Raw genomic sequence first — 23,415 nt, 5'->3', positions numbered from 1 at the left:
AAACTTCTAATTCAATTTTTGCTGCTGCGGGCGGGTAACTGCAGCAGGACCCACCACCTATCACATTGGGCACTCGCCGACTCCTCCCACCTGATCTGTGAAATGGTAATGCCGCGTGGTGAACCCAACCATGAGGTCTGTTACATTGTAATAGTAGCAGCTCCCCCACGGCCTCAGGCAGACCCCAAGCCTGTCGGAACAGCATACAGCGAGTGCTTCTGCTCTGCACTTACACATTAGAAATTGGTGGGTTAGCAGCCAGCATTCTGGGCGCTTCACAGCCAAGGAAGCTCTACAAATACGTGACTTTGCATTTCAGTGCGGTGTTGGCGGACCACCACACTGAAATGCGTTAGTATCACTCCTGGTGCCTGATACTTGGCAGGGCTGGGATCCCCAGTCGCTTGCCTCATTCCTAGGGGGATTCATGCCCCGGCACACCACAGAAAACTTCCCAGCTGAAGGATCTTTGGTTGGGGGGGTAGGAGGGGGGGGTGGCTTGGCTTAGGGGGGGGGGGGTACACCAGCTCCGCAACCCAGGGAACTCCCAGCTGGTCCCCACAACTTCCGTCACCGCTCTCCGGGCTCCAATGGATCTTCACTCCCATCTATTCAGCCTGGAGGCCCATCTGCAGCTGCTCCTTCCCTCGTGGTGTCGGTGTCCGCCTCGCCCCTAAGGGGACGTAGACCTTGGTATACTGCACAGTGCCGGAGATTGCCTGATCGCCGCAGTGTTTCCCACACTCATTTCTGAGACTCCGTTCGCCTCGACCCCCTCATCGATATCCGCATTAGGCAAAATCAGGCCCCCATCTCCGCTTGCTTCAGCGTCAGCCCCCGCAGGCCGGGAATACGTGTGTTGGGTCTCCGATGGTCCTGCAGCCCGGGAGATGGTGTTTATGTTGCAGGGTCAATCCAGCTACATTTAGAACTCCAAAGCGTGTATGGATGGCGTCTATAAGGGCAGGATATTTGTCACGATTAAAGCTGGGCAGCCAGAGTTCACGGCAAACACGCCTACTCGGCCATGTTGTTGGCCATTGCCCACTGAGTACTATCTTGGACAGAGATGAGGTTTCCCGTCATTGTGGCCATGTTTCAGTTAAATGATGGTGAAATGACCCATCCATGCAGTATGCCAGTTGTTACACCCTGACTGCTTACGAGTTGATCAAGTGGATTGCCAGAGATGCTTCTGTACAACACACTTATGACTCACTCTTATGGATAAATGAGTGTACATCTTTTGGAGGCTTGGGTACACAGACACACATGTAAGAATGATGAAACTGCGGACAGGCACAAGAATTATCATGAAATCTCTTTAAGATGATGTTCCTGTTTTGTCCTTGAACAGCAGCAGAATGTTATTTTTTTTAATTATTAATATTTTGATAAAAGTTTGCGGTAACCTTAGGAGTGGGCGTTCTGAATGCTTTCGCTTTTGCTTTAATGGAAAACGGGTCAGTGAGTGTTGCCTTGTTTCTACCCCTCTGTGCTGTTCCTAGTACCCCTGTGCAAGTGAGAAGTATTTTGAAACTAATAGAGTATATGATAAAGTTTCTACATTAAAGAACTGTTATCCATTAACCTACTAAGGCCTGAATGCTTGTATTCATTGTGGGGTTTTGATTTGTTTTGAATGTGTCCTAATAAATGCCAATACAAATGTTAAAACGGTGTGTAAATTAAATTTTATGTCTATTTCAGAGGCTCAGCAACGACTCCTGTTGGTGACTGTCTTTGCCCTTAGTGTGCGCTACCAACCAGTTGATGTCTCCCTTGCTATTTCAACTGGGTTACTGAATGTCCTTTCACAGCTTTGTGGCACAGACACCATGCTTGGGCAGCCGTTGCAATTGATACCGAAAACCGGTATTTCTCAGCTCAGCACTGCTCTAAAAGTGGCCAGTACAAGATTACTTCAGATCTTAGCCATTACCACAGGGTAAGCATTGATCATCAATTACATTTCCTGAAAACTGCATTTGAAATATGTATGAGAGGTTTTTACAATTGCATGTTTCAGAATTCCACTATGACATTGATAAAACACATTTTTCTGCCATGGAATCCCCTGAGAGAGATGCGTTTCAAGTAATTTAATTTCACTAGTTTTGATCCTAGAAGATTTTCTTTATATTAATAATACAATTTTTTTCATTTTTTAAAAACATTCCAAAACAGGAAGGAGCTGCATTTCGGAGTCCCTAAAGCAAACAATTTTAATTCCATTGCATTTAGATGCAGTTGACTTCTGATAAGCCACCTAAGTTCATTTTTCCGGCTTGTTGGTCTCCAACCTGAAATATTATGTGAGCAATGGAGAGATTCTTTTATGAGTCTGAAGAGCCCATGATGGTTAAACTGGAGTTACGGGTAAGTAATTTTCCTTCTCAGCCAAGAGATCATCACTAGATTACTCTTTTTATAGTATCATCCTCAGAGGAAAATGGAGTATTTGTGGACCTTTCTATAAAAGACGCCTGACCCTTGTACATATCATCTGTGGTATTAGAATCTAAACAGAACATAAATATATGTATAAACAGAGGAGGGGAGGAAGGTGGAGCTCTTTAAACAAAAACTGTTGTAAAGAGTTGGTGGGGAAGACTGGTCGTCAGGCCATTCTCGCAACAGGTCTTCTTCATGGTTGTAGTTGTCCGGTAAGTTGAAGTCCAGTAAGTCGAAGTCAAAGACTAAGCATAAGAAGTTGAAGCGGTACTCAACACCATCATTGAAATCTCAATTAAAGTGGAGGGCATCAAGGTGCCAGTCTTTTTTTCGATCCCCAGCCAAGAACCTGATTCCACAGCTGACCCGAATTTCTCAAACCATCAGCTGCAGTGCAGCTGGTCCAGGTCATGCTGTGTATTTTGCCATTATTCCAACTCCATTTGGTGCACTTGCTGGGCCCCAATGATACACAGCTGCCTCCAGTCGGGCTGGCTAACCTGCCCTCAAACTTGCCTTGGGTTCTGCACCTACTCTGGTGCTGAATTTCTCTCCGACTCCAAGATCTATGCAGTTTCCTTCAGTATTGCTGGTGCTAAAGTCACCAGAGATAAAGCAACTGCCGAGTCGGGTGTCTGGCTCCGAACCAAATCTATCTCGATCTCAACCAAGGTTGTGCTATGACAACGCTTCAGTGCATCTGCTTCCTGTATGCTCTTACTCAGACTAGCCACTTTCTCTTTCACATATCCTTTGTCATAGGCTCCCTAATTTTTTGCCTCGGATTCTGACCAGAGTTTGCCACCACCACCGATGACAAGGGGGGAGTTAACCCTCACACAATTACTACAGTGGAATATGCATTTGGAGGAAGTCAGTGGGCATGATACTTCTCCTCATACAGGGTTAGTTTTTCCCCTGGAACCCAATGATTGAGATTTCTTCATTTGCTGTAGTGATTAGATATACCGCTTAAGTCCTAGACATACAACTGCCTTCTGTTGAAGTCAAGACAAATGTCCTTCCTGAGGTTTTGCACCCTGGGCGCCAGTATCATCTGAAACCTTACGTCCACTTAATGAAGTCCTGACTGACTCCCTAATAGGCACTTAAGCTAAGCTGTGCTCTTTCCACCAAGTAACAGGTAAGTTGCCAGATGCTATAGACCGGCGCTTGGTGACCCGGATTTTATGCAGCATCCTACTCTTGAAAGTTTTCTTGTCCATGGGTCTAACCGCAAAGTAAATGCTAATTCATTCCCCACAACACTTCTGGACAAAAAGTTGAAAAGGATTGATACATTTGGGAAACAGACGTTCCTATCAGCCAGTTTGGAATTGAGGTTGGCCAATGCTATCTGCCTGTGTGGCTGTTGTACGCATTCCCCCTGGGAAATGGCCAGCAAATTTTTGCTTTATGGTCTGGGGAGGGTTGGAGCCTCTTTTGCTCAAACCATCCTGTATAGTCAGGATGCAGCCAAGTAATCAGGGAAATTCACACCATACAGAACAGTCTGTTCGAGGCTTGTGAGCTGTAGATCACATGCTTTGCGCACTCCTTCCATCTAGTGTTGGGTCCGGATGTTTGCAAGTTATTTCTCTTCGAAGTTGTCTTTCCAGTCATGAGGTAGGTGAGACCAGCTTTCGGTAATTGTGCGCAAGGGCATCAACTCCATTGTTAGATTGTATTTTTCCGCGTTCGGGTTCGGACATGTATTGCTGCGCTCCTCTTCGAAACCTTTTTTCCTCGGGTTCCCCTCGGTGCGCAATCCACTTTACCCACGTTGGTATTGTTTCAAACTTGTATCCCACTTCTCTATATATCCTCTATTTCGATCCAAGATCTTTGGGAAGGCCGTCCGGCCTAACCGCGTCGGTCCACTTCGCAGTTGATGGAACGGACTCCATTTAAAATTCTGCCCTCAGTGTCACGCCAAGTATCCGCACACCAACTCGGCACGAAGTGTGCAACTTTTGCTTGTCTCCGGAGCACAATGAACAGGACTGCAATACGTGCAGATAGTTCCCATTGAAGAAAACACTCCGTGATCGTCGGGCTCCACGTCAATCAATCAATCAAAGACATTTATAGAGCGCACTACTTACCCGGAGGGTCTCAAGGCGCTGGGGGGGCGGAGGGGGTGCAGCCAGGTCTTGAGCTTCTTCCTGAATGAGAGGTGGTCTTGGGTCAGGCGCAGGTCGGTCGGGAGGGAGTTCCAGGTCTTGGCGGCCAGGTAGGAGAAGGACCTTCCTCCTGCTGTCGTTCTTCGGATGCGGGGGACGGCGGCGAGGGCGTGACTGGCTGATCGGAGATGGCGTTTGGGAGCGTAGAAGTTGATGCGGTTGTTGAGGTAGCTCGGGCCTTGATCGTGTAGGGCTTTGTGTGCATGGGTGAGGAGACGGAAGGTGATTCTTTTGTTGACGGGGAGCCAGTGCAGATCTCTCAGATGTCTGGAGATGTGGCTGTGTCGTGGGATGTCGAGGATGAGTCTGGCTGAGGCGTTCTGGATCCGCTGGAGTCTCTTCTGGAGCTTGGCGGTGGTTCCGGCGTAGAGGGCGTTGCCGTAGTCCAGTCGGCTGGTGACGAGGGCCTGGGTGACCGTCTTCCTGGTCTCGGTGGGGATCCACCGGAAGATCTTCCGTAACATGCGCAGGATGTTGAAGCACGACGAGGAGACGGCGTTGACTTGTCTGGTCATGGAGAGGGAGGAGTCCAGGATGACGCCCAGGTTCCGTTCGTGGTCTGTCGGTTTGGGTGCGGTGCCCAGGGCGGGGGGCCACCAGGAGTCGTCCCAGGCGGAGGGCGAGGAGCCCAGGATGAGGACCTCCGTCTTGTCTGAGTTCAGTTTCAGGCGGCTGGTCGTCATCCACTCGGCTACGTGTTTCATCCGTTCGTGAACGTCGGCTCTGGCGGCGGCGGGGTCGTTGGTCAGGGAGAGGATATGTAGGATATCTTAAATTACTTGCTTGAACTACAGAGTATCATGGGGTACAGTTACTCAAGGAATCTCTAGAGGAAGATTTCCTATTTGAAACACTCAGTAGCTCACAAAAGGCTAGCCACATGCCGATGATGTCTAAACAGATCCAGTGCGTGCTCGCATTCTCACCCCCAGAATTGATAACAAATTTAAGCCTGCTCCCTCAGATCCAGTTTTTATTAAAGGGCAGTTACCACTAGACTCCTTGGTGGCCTTTAATGCATGTAAATGGGCCAATTCACAGACTAGAAGGGATGCTCCCCCTCAAGACAAAGAGTTAAAACTATTAAACGCCTCCCTAAAACGAGTATCCGCCCAAGCAGCAAATCATTGGCGCAATGCCAACACCCAGGCCCTGCTAGCCAGATATGATAGGGCACACTGGGACGAAATGGAGCAATTACTTCAACACCTACCAGATGAGCACAAAGCAAAAGCCCAGGATTTAGTCCAGGAAGGGAAGCTCATATCCAATTCATCAATTAAATGCGCTTTAGATGCTTCAGACACCGCAGTTAGAGAGATCAACACTAGTGTGTTATTAAGGAGACATGAATGGTTGAGGATTTCTGGTTTCAAACCAGAAGTACAACAGTCTCTTTTAAATACTCCTTTTGACAAGGAACATCTCTTTAGGCCCGAAGTATACAAGTCATTAGAAAAAAATGAAAAAAGACACAAGTAGCCAAGTCTATGGGAGCTCTGCAGTCTCCCTCTTATCGGGCCTCCTTTGGTCACTCCTCCTACTGTGGAAGGTCGAAAACCATGTCCTCAGACAATACTGCTGCATCCTACAAAGGCAACAATCAATCTTCCTCGACAAGAAGCTTCTTTAGGGGAGGATACAGAGGCAACAACAACAAAGGTCAGATCAGGGGTTCCACACAAGGTAATTCCCCCTCGTCAACAAACAGTGACTTGCCTACACTTTCCCCCGATCATTTAACACCTGTCGGTAGACTTCTTCTACAATTCCTCCCCATTTGGCAATCTATCACCACAGATAAATGGGTGATGGGAATTATCCAACACGGTTATTGCCTGGAGCTTACCAACAATCCTCTAATCATTCCACCACGTTCTCACAAAATGTCACCAGAACTTTTACATCTACTTCAGCAAGAGGTCCAATCTCTCCTGTCCAAAGGAGCCATAGAAATTGTGCCATTAAAACATCATGGGACAGGCGTGTACTCCCTGTACTTTCTCATCCCCAAAAAGGACGGCTCCTTGAGACCTACTCTAGATCTCAGAGAACTAAACCTCTACATACTTTCAGAGCATTTCCACATGGTGAAACTTCAGCAAGTGCTCCCACTTCTACAGCAGGGCGATTGTTTGTCAACTCTAGACTTAAAAGACGCATATTGCCACATTCCAATTCATCCCGCTCATCGCAAATATCTCAGATTCATATTAGCGGGTCATCATTACCATATGAAAGTGCTACTGTTCAGAGTCACCACTGCTCCCAGGATATTTACCAAATGTCTGGCAAGTAGTCACAGCATATCTGAGAAGACAAGGCATCCATGTCTTCCCATACCTGGACGACTGGCTCATCAAAGCCAGCACGTGCCAAATGTGTCTCCAACACACTCAAACCACTATTCAATTACTTCACCAACTAGAGTTTACAGTAAATGCATGGAAGTCTCATCTACAGCGTTCCAACACACAAACATACCTGGCAGCCACAAGAGACGCTCAGAAAGCTCCAGCCTCCCCCAATACAGCCAGGATTCACAGTATTCAGTCCCTTCTGACTCAATTTCAGCCCAACCAATCATTACCAGCAAAAGTAGTCATGCAACTGCTAGGGATAATGGCGTCTTGCATTATAATTCTATAGTAGGGGATCTCTGTGTATAGTCATAATCTAGTGAATAGTCCCGCCCATGTGCGTGGACCCCGGCAATCAAAAATAATCTCTTAAGTTGTCAAATCATGCAGAACTGCAAAGACACTTAAGAGAGAATTTAAAAACAAATAATGCAGCCTATATCCACAGGCTACACTGTCCAGTACTTCAACTAGAAATTCCACCAAACAAAACCACACACAACACAGCCTGCCCAGTTTCTTCCATAGAGAAACTTGCCTCTACCAGTAAAAGACTCAGGAATGATAGAGAGGAAGGCATGGACAGACAACCCCAATAGGCTGCCATTATGTGGCTTAAATAGGATACTGTGCCTTTAAGAGAACTTTCCAGAGCTTCTCCCAGTATCCCAGAATGCACAGCAGGTCTCTTTTACTTTCAGTTCTTTTTTCCGGCTCCTGCTAACAAGACCCTGGCATTGAGCTCTCCCTTTTTCAAGGGTTTATTGGATTTTTGTTCACTTTTTTGATAAAAGTGTTTGCAGTTTATATTTCTTGGATGTTTCCCTTCACTCCTGTGTGTTTGTTCAGGCTTTTTAGGGCGCTAAAATGTCTGCTCTATTCGACAAATGCCCAGCATGTGGAAGGAAGAAGTCCAAGACTGATCCACACGACGTCTGCATTATCTGTCTCCCTGAAGCACATGTCCCTGAAGAATGTGACATCTGCCAGCAACTTTCAGCAAGGACCCTGAGGGAAAGGTTGAAGATTAGGCTTCAAGGCCTGGAAGAGAGACGACTGCAGGCTGCAGGTGGGTCTGGGCAGGCTGGGAAGGTTCCCTCTGCCTCTGCTGAGGCCTATGGGGGGCTCCCCAGAGGCAGGAAGACCAGCAAACGGTCCTGGTCTCTGTCGGCGTCGATTGCATCGACGACGACGACGAGAGGGATGACGACGGTGTGTTCCCCATCTCCCCGGGGCTCCGGGTCGAAAGGGCGTGAAGATTCGACGTCGAGGGGCCTGGGTAGGCCGCCGTCGAAACCACCGTCGACGGCGTCTTCGTCGTGGTCGTCGACGTCAGCGTTGAGCTATCGGCGTCGAAGGAGGAGCGACAGGCGTCGGCGCTCGCCGTCGTGGCGACACTGCCGGTCGCCGTCGAGAAGACGATCGGCGTCGAGGGGATCCTCGACGTCGAGGACCTCAAGAAAGCGGTCGGCGTCGAGGAGGAGTCAACGCTCGTCGTCGAAAATGGAACGGTAGACGTCGCGGAGGCGGCGTTCGGCGTCGAGAAAGAAGAGATCGACGTCGCGGAGGCGGCGTTCGACGCCAGAGTCGTGGAGGCGACATTCGACGCCGGAAAAGTGACGCTCAGCGTCGAGAAGGAAGAGATCGGCGTCTCGGAGTTGTTCCAACTCTCCTAAGCGGCGCAGAAGGAGTTCTGGTGCCAGAAGTCACGCTGGGTCTGGTGGAGGGTGCCGGAGACGGCGATCACCTACGGGAGGGGCTGGTTCGCAGCCCCCTCCACCGAAGAAGTCACCGGGCTCGGTGTACTCGGTGGTATATACACCACCTGGGCCGAAGGCTCCCCCTCCCCCTGTACCTAAGGAGGATACTCCTGTCAACCCTCCGCTTCCACCACTTCCTCCCTCAGGACAACCACCACCACCGCATTCGCCGCATGGGCCCGCCCCTCGGTCGGAGATACCTCCTGTTCCTCCGCCAAGGTCGGCGTCACTGCCTCCTCTTCCTACACCGCCTAAGGGGACGCCTAGACCGAAACCCCAGGATAGGCCGCGGAAGACACCTCCACGGAAACTTGCGGAGCGCCCACGAACTGGGAGGTCGCGCTCTCGTTCCAGGAGGAGGGAACGATCGCGCAACAGGTCATCCACACGGTCGAGACGCCGCCACAGGAGGCACAGGTCTTGCTCCCATACGAGGTCCTCAGGGACCAGGGACTACTCTCCGACTTTGTCGGGGTCACCGGAGACAAGGGTGTCGCCGGTTGAAGATCTGGTGGTCTTTCACGATGTCCTGCTAAGAGGTGCAAAAAGGGGGTGGTGATGAACAGAGTGTCTGAGTTAAACAGACCACTCTTACCCAGTCCAAAGATCAGGGCTTGATCCATCACCGTTATTTATCTCACTGCCCCATCCCAGCTCAGAACCTGGCTATATGCAAATCAGTCTGTCCCTGGCCCAGTGCATCATGGGAACAGGGCAGACTAAACTACCAAGCCAATTCTTCACCAGAAAGGAGACAAGCTACCGGGGACCGGTTTCTGGCATTTCAGCCTTCTTCGGCCCGGCTTGCTCATTGCACCATCAGGATTCAAGCAAGCCGGGCCGAAGAGGCTGAAATGCCAGAAACCGGTCCCCGGTAGCTTGTTTCCTTCCCAGTGTAAGAATTGGCTTTTGTAGTTTGGTTTGCCCTGTTCCCATCATGCACTGGGACAGGAACAGACTAATTTGCATACAGCCAGGTTCTGAAACTGGGATGGTGCAGTGAGCTAAAAAACGGTGTTGGATCTAGCCCTGATCTCTTGACTGGGTGAGAGTATTCTGTTTAATTCAGAGACTCTGTCCCTCATCACCCCTTGTTGTAAATATTTTTGTCCACCCTAAGCGTGGAAGGGTATACTCAGATGTGAGTCCCTTGCTCATTGCACCATCAGGATTCAAGCAAGCCGGGCCGAAGAGGCTGAAATGCCAGAAACCGGTCCCCGGTAGCTTGTTTCCTTCCCAGTGTAAGAATTGGCTTTTGTAGTTTGGTTTGCCCTGTTCCCATCATGCACTGGGACAGGAACAGACTAATTTGCATACAGCCAGGTTCTGAAACTGGGATGGTGCAGTGAGCTAAAAAACGGTGTTGGATCTAGCCCTGATCTCTTGACTGGGTGAGAGTATTCTGTTTAATTCAGAGACTCTGTCCCTCACCACCCCTTGTTGTAAATATTTTTGTCCACCCTAAGCGTGGAAGGGTATACTCAGATGTGAGTCCCTTGCTCATTGCACCATCAGGATTCAAGCAAGCCGGGCCGAAGAGGCTGAAATGCCAGAAACCGGTCCCCGGTAGCTTGTTTCCTTCCCAGTGTAAGAATTGGCTTTTGTAGTTTGGTTTGCCCTGTTCCCATCATGCACTGGGACAGGAACAGACTAATTTGCATACAGCCAGGTTCTGAAACTGGGATGGTGCAGTGAGCTAAAAAACGGTGTTGGATCTAGCCCTGATCTCTTGACTGGGTGAGAGTATTCTGTTTAATTCAGAGACTCTGTCCCTCACCACCCCTTGTTGTAAATATTTTTGTCCACCCTAAGCGTGGAAGGGTATACTCAGATGTGAGTCCCTTGCTCATTGCACCATCAGGATTCAAGCAAGCCGGGCCGAAGAGGCTGAAATGCCAGAAACTGGTCCCCGGTAGCTTGTTTCCTTCCCAGTGTAAGAATTGGCTTTTGTAGTTTGGTTTGCCCTGTTCCCATCATGCACTGGGACAGGAACAGACTAATTTGCATACAGCCAGGTTCTGAAACTGGGATGGTGCAGTGAGCTAAAAAACGGTGTTGGATCTAGCCCTGATCTCTTGACTGGGTGAGAGTATTCTGTTTAATTCAGAGACTCTGTCCCTCACCACCCCTTGTTGTAAATATTTTTGTCCACCCTAAGCGTGGAAGGGTATACTCAGATGTGAGTCCCTTGCTCATTGCACCATCAGGATTCAAGCAAGCCGGGCCGAAGAGGCTGAAATGCCAGAAACCGGTCCCCGGTAGCTTGTTTCCTTCCCAGTGTAAGAATTGGCTTTTGTAGTTTGGTTTGCCCTGTTCCCATCATGCACTGGGACAGGAACAGACTAATTTGCATACAGCCAGGTTCTGAAACTGGGATGGTGCAGTGAGCTAAAAAACGGTGTTGGATCTAGCCCTGATCTCTTGACTGGGTGAGAGTATTCTGTTTAATTCAGAGACTCTGTCCCTCACCACCCCTTGTTGTAAATATTTTTGTCCACCCTAAGCGTGGAAGGGTATACTCAGATGTGAGTCCCTTGCTCATTGCACCATCAGGATTCAAGCAAGCCGGGCCGAAGAGGCTGAAATGCCAGAAACCGGTCCCCGGTAGCTTGTTTCCTTCCCAGTGTAAGAATTGGCTTTTGTAGTTTGGTTTGCCCTGTTCCCATCATGCACTGGGACAGGAACAGACTAATTTGCATACAGCCAGGTTCTGAAACTGGGATGGTGCAGTGAGCTAAAAAACGGTGTTGGATCTAGCCCTGATCTCTTGACTAGGTGAGAGTATTCTGTTTAATTCAGAGACTCTGTCCCTCACCACCCCTTGTTGTAAATATTTTTGTCCACCCTAAGCGTGGAAGGGTATACTCAGATGTGAGTCCCTTGCTCATTGCACCATCAGGATTCAAGCAAGCCGGGCCGAAGAGGCTGAAATGCCAGAAACCGGTCCCCGGTAGCTTGTTTCCTTCCCAGTGTAAGAATTGGCTTTTGTAGTTTGGTTTGCCCTGTTCCCATCATGCACTGGGACAGGAACAGACTAGTTTGCATACAGCCAGGTTCTGAAACTGGGATGGTGCAGTGAGCTAAAAAACGGTGTTGGATCTAGCCCTGATCTCTTGACTGGGTGAGAGTATTCTGTTTAATTCAGAGACTCTGTCCCTCACCACCCCTTGTTGTAAATATACTGCTAAGAGGTGCAGCAAAATTGGGAATCTCGTTGACGGTGCCCACGCCCAAGACATCGGTAATTTTCGAGACGCTGCACCAGAAACATCTGTCTCGTCCATTATTGCCACTGGTGCCGGGCCTGGAGGAACCAGCCATGGACCTTTTTCTCACCCCGGCGGTGACTAAGGCGGCCCCCTCGAGACTACAGAAAAAATACCGGGCTTCCGATTCTGATCTGGCTTTTCTAAGAGTGGAACCTCCTCCTTCTGTGATAGTGATGGCGGCTCGCAAACAGCATGCTACCACCCCGTCACCCACAGTTCCCCCAGATGGAGAGTCTAGATGGATGGATTCGGCTGGTGTGCACCTGTTTCAACGCATTTTTTACAACGCACTACTTTTACAACGCATCCATTACAACGCGGATACTGTTACAACTCATGTTTTTACAACGCATTTTTTTACAACGCAGGTACCCTTACAACGCATACCATTACAACGTAAGTATTGGTAAGTATATGGTTATATTTTAAATGTTATATGTTTGGGGTTAAGGGGTATTTTTAGGGGTTAGGGTCAGTTTTGGGTTTTAGGGTAAAGGGGTATTTTTAGGGGTTAGGGTCAGTTTTGGGTTTTAGGGTAAAGGGGTATTTTTAGGGTTCAGGGTCAGTTTTAGGTTTCAGGGTAAAGGGGTATTTTTAGGGGTTAGGGTCAGTTTTGGGTTTTAGGGTAAAGGGGTATTTTTAGGGTTCAGGGTCAGTTTTGGGTTTTAGGGTAAAGGGGTATTTTTAGGGTTCAGGGTCAGTTTTGGGTTTTAGGGTAAAGGGGTATTTTTAGGGTTCAGGGTCAGTTTTGGGTTTTAGGGTAAAGGGGTATTTTTAGGGTTCAGGGTCAGTTTTGGGTTTTAGGGTAAAGGGGTATTTTTAGGGTTCAGGGTCAGTTTTGGGTTTTAGGGTAAAGGGGTATTTTTCGGGTTCAGGGTCAGTTTTGGGTTTTAGGGTAAAGGGGTATTTTTAGGGTTCAGGGTCAGTTTTGGGTTTTAGGGTAAAGGGGTATTTTTAGGGTTCAGGGTCAGTTTTGGGTTTTAGGGTAAAGGGGTATTTTTAGGGTTCAGGGTCAGTTTTGGGTTTTAGGGTAAAGGGGTATTTTTAGGGTTCAGGGTCAGTTTTGGGTTTTAGGGTAAAGGGGTATTTTTAGGGTTCAGGGTCAGTTTTGGGTTTTAGGGTAAAGGGGTATTTTTAGGGTTCAGGGTCAGTTTTAAGTTTTTGGGGTACAGGGTACAAATAAATTAAATTTAATTATAATTTAAATTATTTATTAGCAAATAAATTAAATTAAATTACTTTGCATTATTTTTTGGGTTGTGGGTCAGTTTTGAGTTTTTGGGGTACAGGGGTACAGGGTAAAAATAAAGTAACATTAATTTAAATTTAAATTAATTTACGGAAATTAAATTATTTAAAATTACATTAAATTATACTTTTAAAATTAAGTTACTATTATATTATTCTAATTAATATATACTTACCAATACTTACGTTGTAATGGTCCGCGTTGTAAAGGTACCTGCGTTGTAAAAAAATGCGTTGTAAATACATGCGTTGTTACATGACCCGCGTTGTAAAAACCGCGTTGTAACAGTATGCGGAGTAAAAGTCCGCGTTGTAACATCATACATCCATTCGGCTGGCAGGAAGGTGTGTGGAACGTCGGCGACCTCCATGAAGGCTGCGAGTGCCACAGCCTTGTTGGGACACTATGACCATGTCCTCTGGGACTCCCTCCAGCAGTTTGTGGAACACCTGCCTCGGGACAAGAGGGAGGATTTCCAGGAGGTGTTAAATGAGGGGATGCTGGTGGCGAATCAGATCATCAGCGCTGCAGCCGATTCGTCCCTCTTGGCGGCGCATGGCTTCTGCCATGGGATTAACCAGCAACGGCACGCCTGGCTCCGTCTTACGTCACTGAAATCTGACGCACAGCAAAGGGTTGCCAATCTTCCATTCACTGGCGAAACCCTATTTGGGAAACATGCGGATGACGAAATGGCCCGCATGAAGGCGGAGGCCGAGACACTCACGGCTGTGGGTCTGGAAAAGGCCAAAGAGACAAAGAAATCGTACCGCCCGTTCCAGAGACGGTTCGGTGGACAGGGCAGAGGGCGTGGCCAAGCTTCGGGACAGCAACAGCAGCAGCAGTTCCGAAGACCGTTCCAGAGTGGAGAAAAATTACTCAGGACAAGTGGGTGCTGAATATTTTTTGCAATGGATACAGTCTTCGGTTCACCAGTCCGCCTCCAGCAATTCCACTGGTCAGCTCGCAGTTTCAGCTGCTCGAGCTTCAGGCGGAGGCCGATATCCTGGTAAGGAAAAGGGCGATAGAAGACGTACCTCTGTCTCAGAGAGGAAGAGGTCTGTACTCTTGGTTCTTTCTGATTCGCAAGAAGGACAAGAACGAGTTCAGGCCCATTCTGGATTTGCGACAAGCAAACAAGTGGATTTGCAGAGAGAAGTTTCGCATGCTGTCGTTACATCAGATTTATCCTCAGTTGCAACAGGGAAACTGGCTTTGTGCTATAGACCTACAGGATGCGTACTTCCATGTGGCCATTGCACACAAACACAGGAAGTTCCAGCGATTCCAAGTCGGCACCAATCATTATCAATACACAGTACTCCCATTCGGACTAAAGTCTGCGCCGAGAACATTCTCGAAGTGCATGGCGGTGGTAGCAGCGCACCTGAGGAAGAACAAGGTGTTCGTCCACCCGTACCTGGACGATTGGTTGATCAAGGCCTCCTCCTTCTCGGAAGCTCGAGCACACTTCCAGAAGACGTGCGTTCTCTTGAACAAGCTGGGGTTGCACATCAACATGTCCAAGTCTGTCCCGACTCCGGTCCAATGCATACAGTACTTGGCAGCCTCCATCAATACGCTGTGAGCAAGCGTGTCTCCTTCGGAGGAGCGACGATTATCACTCCTTCGGAAGGCTCAGGCTCTTATGACCACTCCATCTACAACAGTGAGGACGGTGTCTTCTCTACTGGGATCGATGGCCTCTTGTATCTTCCTAACGCCACACGCACGACTGCACATGAGACCGTTTGCAAGAGTGCTTGGAGGACCAGTGGGATCAGAGGAAAGGATCTTGGGACGACAAGATACAACTGTCTCTGCATGCTCTTCAGTCTCTGAAGTGGTGGTGTTCAGCGGAGAATCTCCTCCGAGGGGTTCCATTCCACAAGGACATTCCCACGCAGACTGTCGTGACGGATGCTTCTCTCCAAGGTTGGGGGGCGCACTCCGGAGGCTTACAGATTCAAGGAACGTGGTCCCTGTCGGAGGCCACGTATCACATCAATTTAATGGAACTCAGAGCTGTTCACTTGGCACTGAAGGCCTTTCTTCCGTCCTTTCAGACCAACTCCCTGCTTGTACAGACGGACAATACGACCACGATGTATTACCTCAACAAGCAGGGGGGTTTGAGATCACGCACTCTGTCACAGGAGGCGCAGGCGATCTGGCACTGGCTTCTGGCCAGGGGACTGACGAGAACGGCTACCCATCTGCCAGGTGTGCAGAATGTTCAGGCGGACGCACTGAGCAGACTGATTCAGGAAAACCACGAATGGGTCATAAACAACGAAGTACTAGGAGAAGTCTTCGCAAGGTGGCGGACTCCAGACGTAGATCTGTTCGCCACCGCCGAAAACAGCAAATGCCGAGACTTCGCCTCCAGGTACTACCAGCAGGGGACGCTGGGGAATGCGTTATGGATCAACTGGTCGAACAGCTTTCTGTACGCTTTTCCACCCATTCCCCTGATTCCGGCGGTACTCATCAAGCTGGCCCGGTCCAGGGCTCGGATGATACTCATTGCCCCGGAATGGCCCAGACAGTGGTGGTTCATGGACCTGCTTCACACGGACCTGCTTCACCGGTCTCTCCTTCCTCACATACTGCTGACGTGCAGGCCGGACCTTCTCACGAAGTTCGGGGGGCAGATGTTGCACCCCAACCTCTCGTCTTTGAGTTTGGCGGCATGGCTCCTGAGATAGTGCAATATGGTCATTTGAATCTGCCCGAAGATTGTATGGACATACTGAAGGAGTCTAAGAGACCTTCCACTCGGACCTCCTATGCTTACAAGTGGAAGAGGTTCTGTATCTGGTGCAAGTCCAAGAACTATGACCCGACGACGTGCAAGGAAGACGTCATCCTTCCTTACCGTCTACATTTGGCGCAGTCTGGGGTTAATGTTCATTCCATTAAGGTTCATCTGGCTGCATTGACTGCCTACATGAAATGCCCTTCACAGACTTCCTTCTTCCAGGTCCCTGTGATCAAAGATTTTTTGGAAGGCTCGAAAAAAGTGTTCCCTCCTGTCAGGCTTCCTTCCCCTTCATGGGAATTGAATGTGGTGCTGTCCAGATTGATGAAGGAGCCTTTTGAACCTATTCATAAGGCTTCGTTGCAGCACCTTTCCTGGAAGGCGGCGTTCCTCGTGGCAATAACATCGGCCCGCAGTGTGAGTGAAATTCAGGCGTTGTGTTGCCAAGAACCTTATACTGTATTTCATGCTGCTAAGGTTGTTATGCGTACTCGCCCTAAATTTTTTCCCAAGGTTATTTCTGATTTTCATGTCAACCAGACCATAACGTTGCCTACGTCTTTTCAGAATCCTTCATCTCCAGCGGAAAGGTCTCTGCATTCCCTGGATGTTTGAAGGGTGTTGAAATTTTATCTGGATAAAACCAAAGATATTCGTAGGTCAGACCAATTATTTGTCAATTATGGATCGGTCAGGACGGGTCTTGCTACCTCTAAGCAGTCCATCTCTAGGTGGATTGTGTCCTGCATACAGTCGTGTTACCAAAAAGCTAATAAGACCTTGGGGGGGGGGGGGGGGAGGGGTAAACCTAAGGCTCATTCCACCAGGGGAAAAGCTGCCACGACAGCTTTGCTCCGTAATGTTCCGATTGCAGAGATCTGCAAGGCGGCCACTTGGAAGTCGGTTCATACCTTTGCTAAGCATTACTGTCTGGACACTGATGCCAGGGCAGATGCTCAGGTTGGGCAGGCTTCGCTGCGGAATTTGTTTGCACAATAGTGGTGTTAATTTTCTTCTCTCCACCGCCGCTTTGGTGTGGGGATGGGATTGCCATTCTATTCACTAGATTATGACTATACACAGAGATCCCCCTACTACAGAAGGAGTAGTTTCTGTCCTGTAACTCCAGTTCTGTAGTAGGGGTGTCTCTGTTATAGTCATAAGCGCCCGCCCTCCTCCCCGGTGGAGAAAGATATCCATGTAAGGAATGCTACAGGTCTGGCGTGCTACGCCTTCAAAAAGAACTGAAAGTAAAAGGGACCTGCTGTGCATTCTGGGATACTGGGAGAAGCTCTGGAAAGTTCTCTTAAAGGCACAGTATCCTATTTAAGCCACATAATGGCAGCCTATGGGGCTTGTCTGTCCATGCCTTCCTCTCTATCATTCCTGAGTCTATGGAAGAAACTGGGCAGGCTGTGTTGTGTGTGGTTTTGTTTGGTGGAATTTCAAGTTGAAGTACTGGACAGTGTAGCCTGTGGATATAGGCTGCACTATTTGTCTTTAAATTCTCTCTTAAGTGTCTTTGCAGTTCTGCATGATTTGACAACTTAAGAGATTATTTTTGATTGCCGGGGTCCACGCACATGGGCGGGACTATTCACTAGATTATGACTATAACAGAGATACCCCTACTACAGAACTGAAGTTACAGGACAGAAACTACTCCTTATTCTCCATGCAAGAATTCACATGTGTCACCTTCAAGAATGCTTATCAAGTCAATGGAATCAGTCGCAGGGTCAGTTGACCGATCTAGTGTTGGTAGATGGCCGCACCCATCGCTCTCTGCAGTGGTGGAACCCACAAGATTTATCCAAAAGGCATCCCTTTCTCGACCCTGTTCCACAGACAGTGCTAACAGCAGATGCCTTGCTCACTGGTTGGGTTGCTCACCTACAAAGTCACACAGTCCAAGGATTATGGAGTCTAAAGTATAAGAGCCTCCACATAAATAATCTAGAGCTACTAGCAGTGTTTCTAGCGCTCAAAGCCTTTCAAACTCACCTAATCGGCAAAATTGTCCTAGTGCCCACAGACAACATGACAGCAATCTATTATATACAGAAACAGGGGGGGACACACTCTCCAACTGTCACACCTAGCACAAGCCATTTCGAAATGGGCCATACATCACAAAATGTATCTCCTAGCAGAACATCTTCCAGGAGTAAACAATCAAATTGCAGACCGAGACAGCAAATCCACGAGTGGGAACTCCATCCCCCAAATTCTTCATCCCTACTTTCAGGAATGGGGATTTCCTCTAATAGACCTGTTTGCCACAACTCAAAATGCGAAATGCCCAAGCTTCGTCTCCAGGTTCCCTCACCCGCTCTCCAAAGGCAATACCCTATGGATGAACTGGTCAGGGATATTTGCCTATGCTTTTCCGCCTCTTCCACTCATTCCTCTGGTAGTTCGGAAGCTCAGACAATCCTCCCTCAAACTCATTCTCATAGCTCCCACATGGGCACATCAACCATGGTTACCACCCTGCTAGAGCTCCCAGTAGTTCCTCACCATAAGCTGCATCTCAACTTCAGTCTCCTCACTCAGAGCCATGGAGAAATTAGGCATCCAAACCCCAAGAAACTCAATCTAGTGATTTGGCTCCTGCAGTCATAGAGTTTGGTTATTTACAATTACCACCAGACTGTATGAATATCCTAAAAGAGGCTAGGAAATCTAGTACAAGGGCATGTTATGCAGAAAAGTGGAAATGATTTGTTGCACATGTCCATTGCTATTCACTCTCCTCCGACTCCTTCCCCCAATTAAAGCCTATTATCTAGTTTACCTTACTCTTGTCTGCAAAAATAAGTCCTTGTCAGGGCTCCTTCCGAGAGATGTTTCAGCAGTGAAACCCCTCTGAGTCTCAGAGGAAACATATGGCTCTTCTGTGTTGATACATCGGTTATAAACCTTTGAAAGCATTTAAGGCAGTAGGAGAACTACACCTCTTCCATTGACAAGTTATTGCTAGCTTTCCCGCTCCCAAACATTGCAACACTAAGTACCATTCTTGTTTGGTTATGCCCTTGTATCTGGCCAGTCTTAGTTCCAGTACATAAATTCCAGGGGTTAGCCTATGACTTGCTGCACCCAATCTGAAGGGTATCTCCATTTTCAGTGCAACCTCTCTAACATCGCTGAGGATGCCTTTGAGGACATACAATGTATCTTTGTTGGGGTGTAATGTCAGTCTTGTATAATGGAAGGATTAATCTTTCTGTTCCTAAAGCAGTACTTTTATTGAGGTCTTAATACAGACTTTACTATTGCATATGGTCTCTCACTTTCCATAAGAACATCTCCCACTTACAAATACCAGACCAGCTTATGGGTTTTTGACTGTCCACCAACATTGCATGTAGTTTAGAAATGACTGCTCTCATAATTATGCATATGCCAAGTGCTTTTTCAAATTTAGGGTGTCCTCTTTTGCCTGCTGTTTTGACACTGTGATGGAGCACCCAATGACTTACTTGTTCCTAATATAGCCTGGCTCCTTCACCTAAGTTATACTCCGCTTAACAATGTGAGAATGATTTTATACTTGGGGCTTGGAGGAGGTCCATTATCATTATACATCCCTCTGTCGTCCATTAGTCAAATGGACTGGTACCAGGACAGGAGAGTAATCTCAATTAAAGTGGATGGGGAAGGAAATATGGTGAAGCCTAACGTTTTTGAGGTCTTATCCTAGATTGGTTCATGTTACTTTTTATTGACATAGATGTCGCCATGCCAAGCTCAGTTTTAAGGTCTCCGACTATATTTGTTTCTTAATGGGAGAGCAGGCATTATCTTTTGCAACTTTTCTCTGCACCAGTCATTGAGGTGGTTTGTTTAATGGGGTACTCTAGTTTAATTTCAGATGTAGTTTGACGGGGTAAATACAGAGTCTCCTTCAATCACTGCACCTTTCTCTAAAATCAATCTTTAATCCAATTTAAGATTTTATTCTGCCGCCTGAGCCATAAGAGCTGCCTTCCATACCATACAGGGAGCACACTTTGGCTTGGAATAGCTGTTCTAGATACGTAATATTTGCACGCTTTGGTTACTCCCAAAACAGAAGATGTGTTTTGGAGTAGTTTCAAGTTTAGTAGCTGATTTCGTAGTGCGAGGCTTCTAGGAAGTAAGTAAATTACTCTGTCTAACGGAAAGCCTTTCAGTAGAATTATTTTTGTTTTTAGTTGCTGCACTCTGAGCGTCCCATCCTGGTAGTTTAGATTTTTCTTTGTTCACCGAACAATAGTTTTCAAGCAAACGAAAAAGTGATGGTGGAAAGTATTCATTAATAATGACTACTGGTGGTTTATCTGGATCACGTTCCAGTCTATTGTTTTTCACTGCGTCACTACAGACCTGGAACAACAATATGCTAATCACCCTTGACTAATCGGATTGTCCACTCTTCCATGTCCAGAAAACTACTGCATTATAAAAGTCTGGGCTTGATTGTCGTCCAGTTCGGGAGGATATGGCCTAGCTGGCTATTTCCTCTCTGGAACATTTTTCATTTCCTAATAGAATTACAAAATCATCAGTATTGCAGAAAGTGAAAAAGTTATTCTTTTAGGCTGAGGAGCGGTTGACCTTATGCTGGTTGAATAAAAAAAGATTAGGCATCCCTGGTTAACTTGTGCTTTTAAAAAAATGTATTTACTTCTTAGTTGCCGTTTGAGACACTTTTGGACATTAGTTTGAGTAGCTCCTTCAACTGGTTTCCTAAAACGGAGTGAAATAACACCCTCGTAAAATAGAAAGTAAACCTCTATATTGACTAATGATTTTCATTTTCTATAATACGTTGTGTATAACAAGAATCACTTTCATTAAAGTTTTTCAGATCAAATTTAGAAATAGATTGGCTTTAGAAACTGATCCAATTGAAATGTGTGTTGACTGGCTTCAGCGTCACTCACAACATGGTACGTTAGATTATGTTATCATTTTTTAAATATATAGGTGCTATCAGTTACAGTTTATATTACAGCACTATTTAGCTGGGTTTAACCTTTGAAAAAGACACTGACATTTTTAGTGTCAAATTCAGCATTTGAATTTCACAACAAGGTTCAGATTTCCTTTCACACTAACATGACATCCTAACATGGAGGGTGCTATGTCTTCACCTCAGTTCATGTCTCCAATTTACTCACATTGTGACCATTTGTGTCATGGTCACTACCACCTTTTGCCCACTGGTACTGATGTTCTTGACTGGATGTCCGCTGGGTTTCCTGGTAAACAGGCCCCTGCACCAGTGCTCTTTCCCTAAAAACTGCAACAGGCTTAATTTTCCCCCAATTGACAAGGACTTTAGCACCCCTGTAAGTCCCTGGTAAATTATATCTATGGTACCAAGGGCATGGTTAGTAAAGTGGATTCCTATGAGCTGCAGCATGTATTATGCCAACCAAAGGGACCCACACAAATACTGCATGTAGATTGCCATTGCAGGATGTGTGAAAGGTCGCAAACCCTTCTGAAAACATGACATAGAATACTCTCTGCGTACATTGCCCAGGTACACAGTATGTCTTATATTTAGGTCACCCCTACTGCAGACCGTAGAACCCTGAGACAGTGTGCATTATATTACATATAAGGGCAGATCTGCATGAGTACATATGCCCCTGGGAGGTTTAGTTACATTACTAAGGCATTGCAAGTGATTAAGAAGCCATCTTAAGTATATGTACTGGGCACTGGTCATTATGAGTTACCCAACTTCATAATGGCTTCACTGAACATAATGCTATTTGGACTCCAGCATCTCGTCTCAATAAATCTATACTGATGCCATTATCAGATTGCCCCCCTGAAAACCTAGTAGTCCTCAAGAGTGTGGCTGACTCGTATGGTCCAGCCTGCCACTACAGACACATTTCTGACCCCCTGTAGGTGAGAGGCCACGCTCTCAGGGGCCAGAAACAATGCCTGTTCCACAGGAAGGTGGTAACACATCCTCCAGGAGGATGACAAGTGATTTGGCATATCAAGGCCAACGCCCTTAAGGCCTCTGCTGCCTTTGTTATGGGAACCCAACCCCGACCCTGGGGTAAATTTGGCAACAGAGTAGGCCCCTTTTGTACCGCTTTTGTAGCACTTTCATATTAGGCATACCCCTAAGGTGGGCCACCTGAAGTGGACAGCCAAGAAACTGTTTCACCATTTTGGATTTGGGAAAACTAGGAACTCTGGGTCAGGAATATGCACACTCTCTACATGAAGTGGTCATATAGGGGGTGTAGTCACCCCAGGGGTAAGTAGCCTATTGGCTGCTACCCTACACACCCTTAAATACCTCTAAAATTCAGTAAAAGCTAAAGCTGACCTGCCGTCGAGGGACTTAAGGACTGACCAGGCCTACACCAATAGTGGTTCTGCTGTCTTGTTTTCTTTCCCTCTCCAGGTCCCCCCAAGAAACATGATAGCCTCCAACGTAAGTGTCAGTGGGCCAAACACCTCTGCACCCGAACCCCAGCCCTGGTTCATGGAAACCAACTGAGTCCCCTTGCTCCAGAGTCCCTCATGATCTGAGCCCCTATTTGGGTTCTGCCGGACTTTACACCAATTCCCCCTTTGCAGCTTCTGTTGTCTTGATAGGTCCCTTTAAACTTTAACTGTGCTTGAGGCTACCATTGTGAACAGCACCTTTGCACCTGGACACAACAGGGCAGGTAAACCCAAACTGCTGATGGTACTTTGGACATTGGTCCCCAAACACCTTAACTCCAAAAGGGCACCTCTACAAATACTTGAAAGTGTATTTTTGCAGTACATGTCTTCTGCCCCAATAGGGTAACATTACTACGTTCAATGCTCAAGCTATTTTTACTGTTTTCTCTGTAAAAACAATAATTATTAAAGTATTTACCTTATCCCGAAGATCTTGGTGTCTAAAACTATATAAACGTCTGTTATTTTTCTTAATTGTTCTCGGATTTCGTTTTGAGTGTGTTGCTCATTTATTGACTCTGTGTGTACAACAAATGCTCAACACTCCCCTCTGATAAGCCTAAGCTGCTTGACCACACTGCCACTAATAGAGCACTTTGGATTACTAAAGGAAGCCCCTGGAAAGCCAATAAGGGTCGTCTGGACTTCTTTCATGATTTACCCCTACATTAGTATACTACATAAAAAGCCAGCTTGGTACACACATTTGGGATTTGCTATTTATGTATGCTGCACAAGGTAAACTTGCTGCTTTATCAATACATTAAATACATAGCCAAGTTGGGTAATGCGTTTTAGTGAAAGGCACATTCTCTGAGGACCTGTCTGGCAGTTCTTCACTGCCCCATGTTGAAAAAAAACAAGCTATCCATGTCCATATCCTGGTGTCGAGGCTGCTGTTCTGGACT

At 47.2% G+C, this 23,415-nt stretch overlaps 1 protein-coding gene across 9 annotated transcripts in view; it reads left to right on the top strand.

Moving 5' to 3' along the window:
• HERC1 (HECT and RLD domain containing E3 ubiquitin protein ligase family member 1) overlaps positions 1-23,415 on the top strand; it is a 2,101,515-nt gene that overhangs the window by 579,696 nt on the left and 1,498,404 nt on the right. For all 9 annotated transcript variants that reach the window (XM_086959402.1, XM_086959399.1, XM_086959397.1 and 6 more), the window contains exon 29: positions 1,711-1,948. In XM_086959402.1, coding sequence (XP_086815528.1) covers positions 1,711-1,948 — 238 coding nt within the window. The remainder of the gene's footprint in view (positions 1-1,710; positions 1,949-23,415) is intronic.

The sequence above is a fragment of the Lissotriton vulgaris genome, chromosome 2_2 (assembly GCF_964263255.1).
Source record: "Lissotriton vulgaris chromosome 2_2, aLisVul1.2, whole genome shotgun sequence".
Classification (NCBI taxonomy): domain Eukaryota; kingdom Metazoa; phylum Chordata; class Amphibia; order Caudata; family Salamandridae; genus Lissotriton; species Lissotriton vulgaris.
Note: the sequence above shows the minus strand (reverse complement) of the source record. Positions and strands in the feature narration are given on the sequence as shown.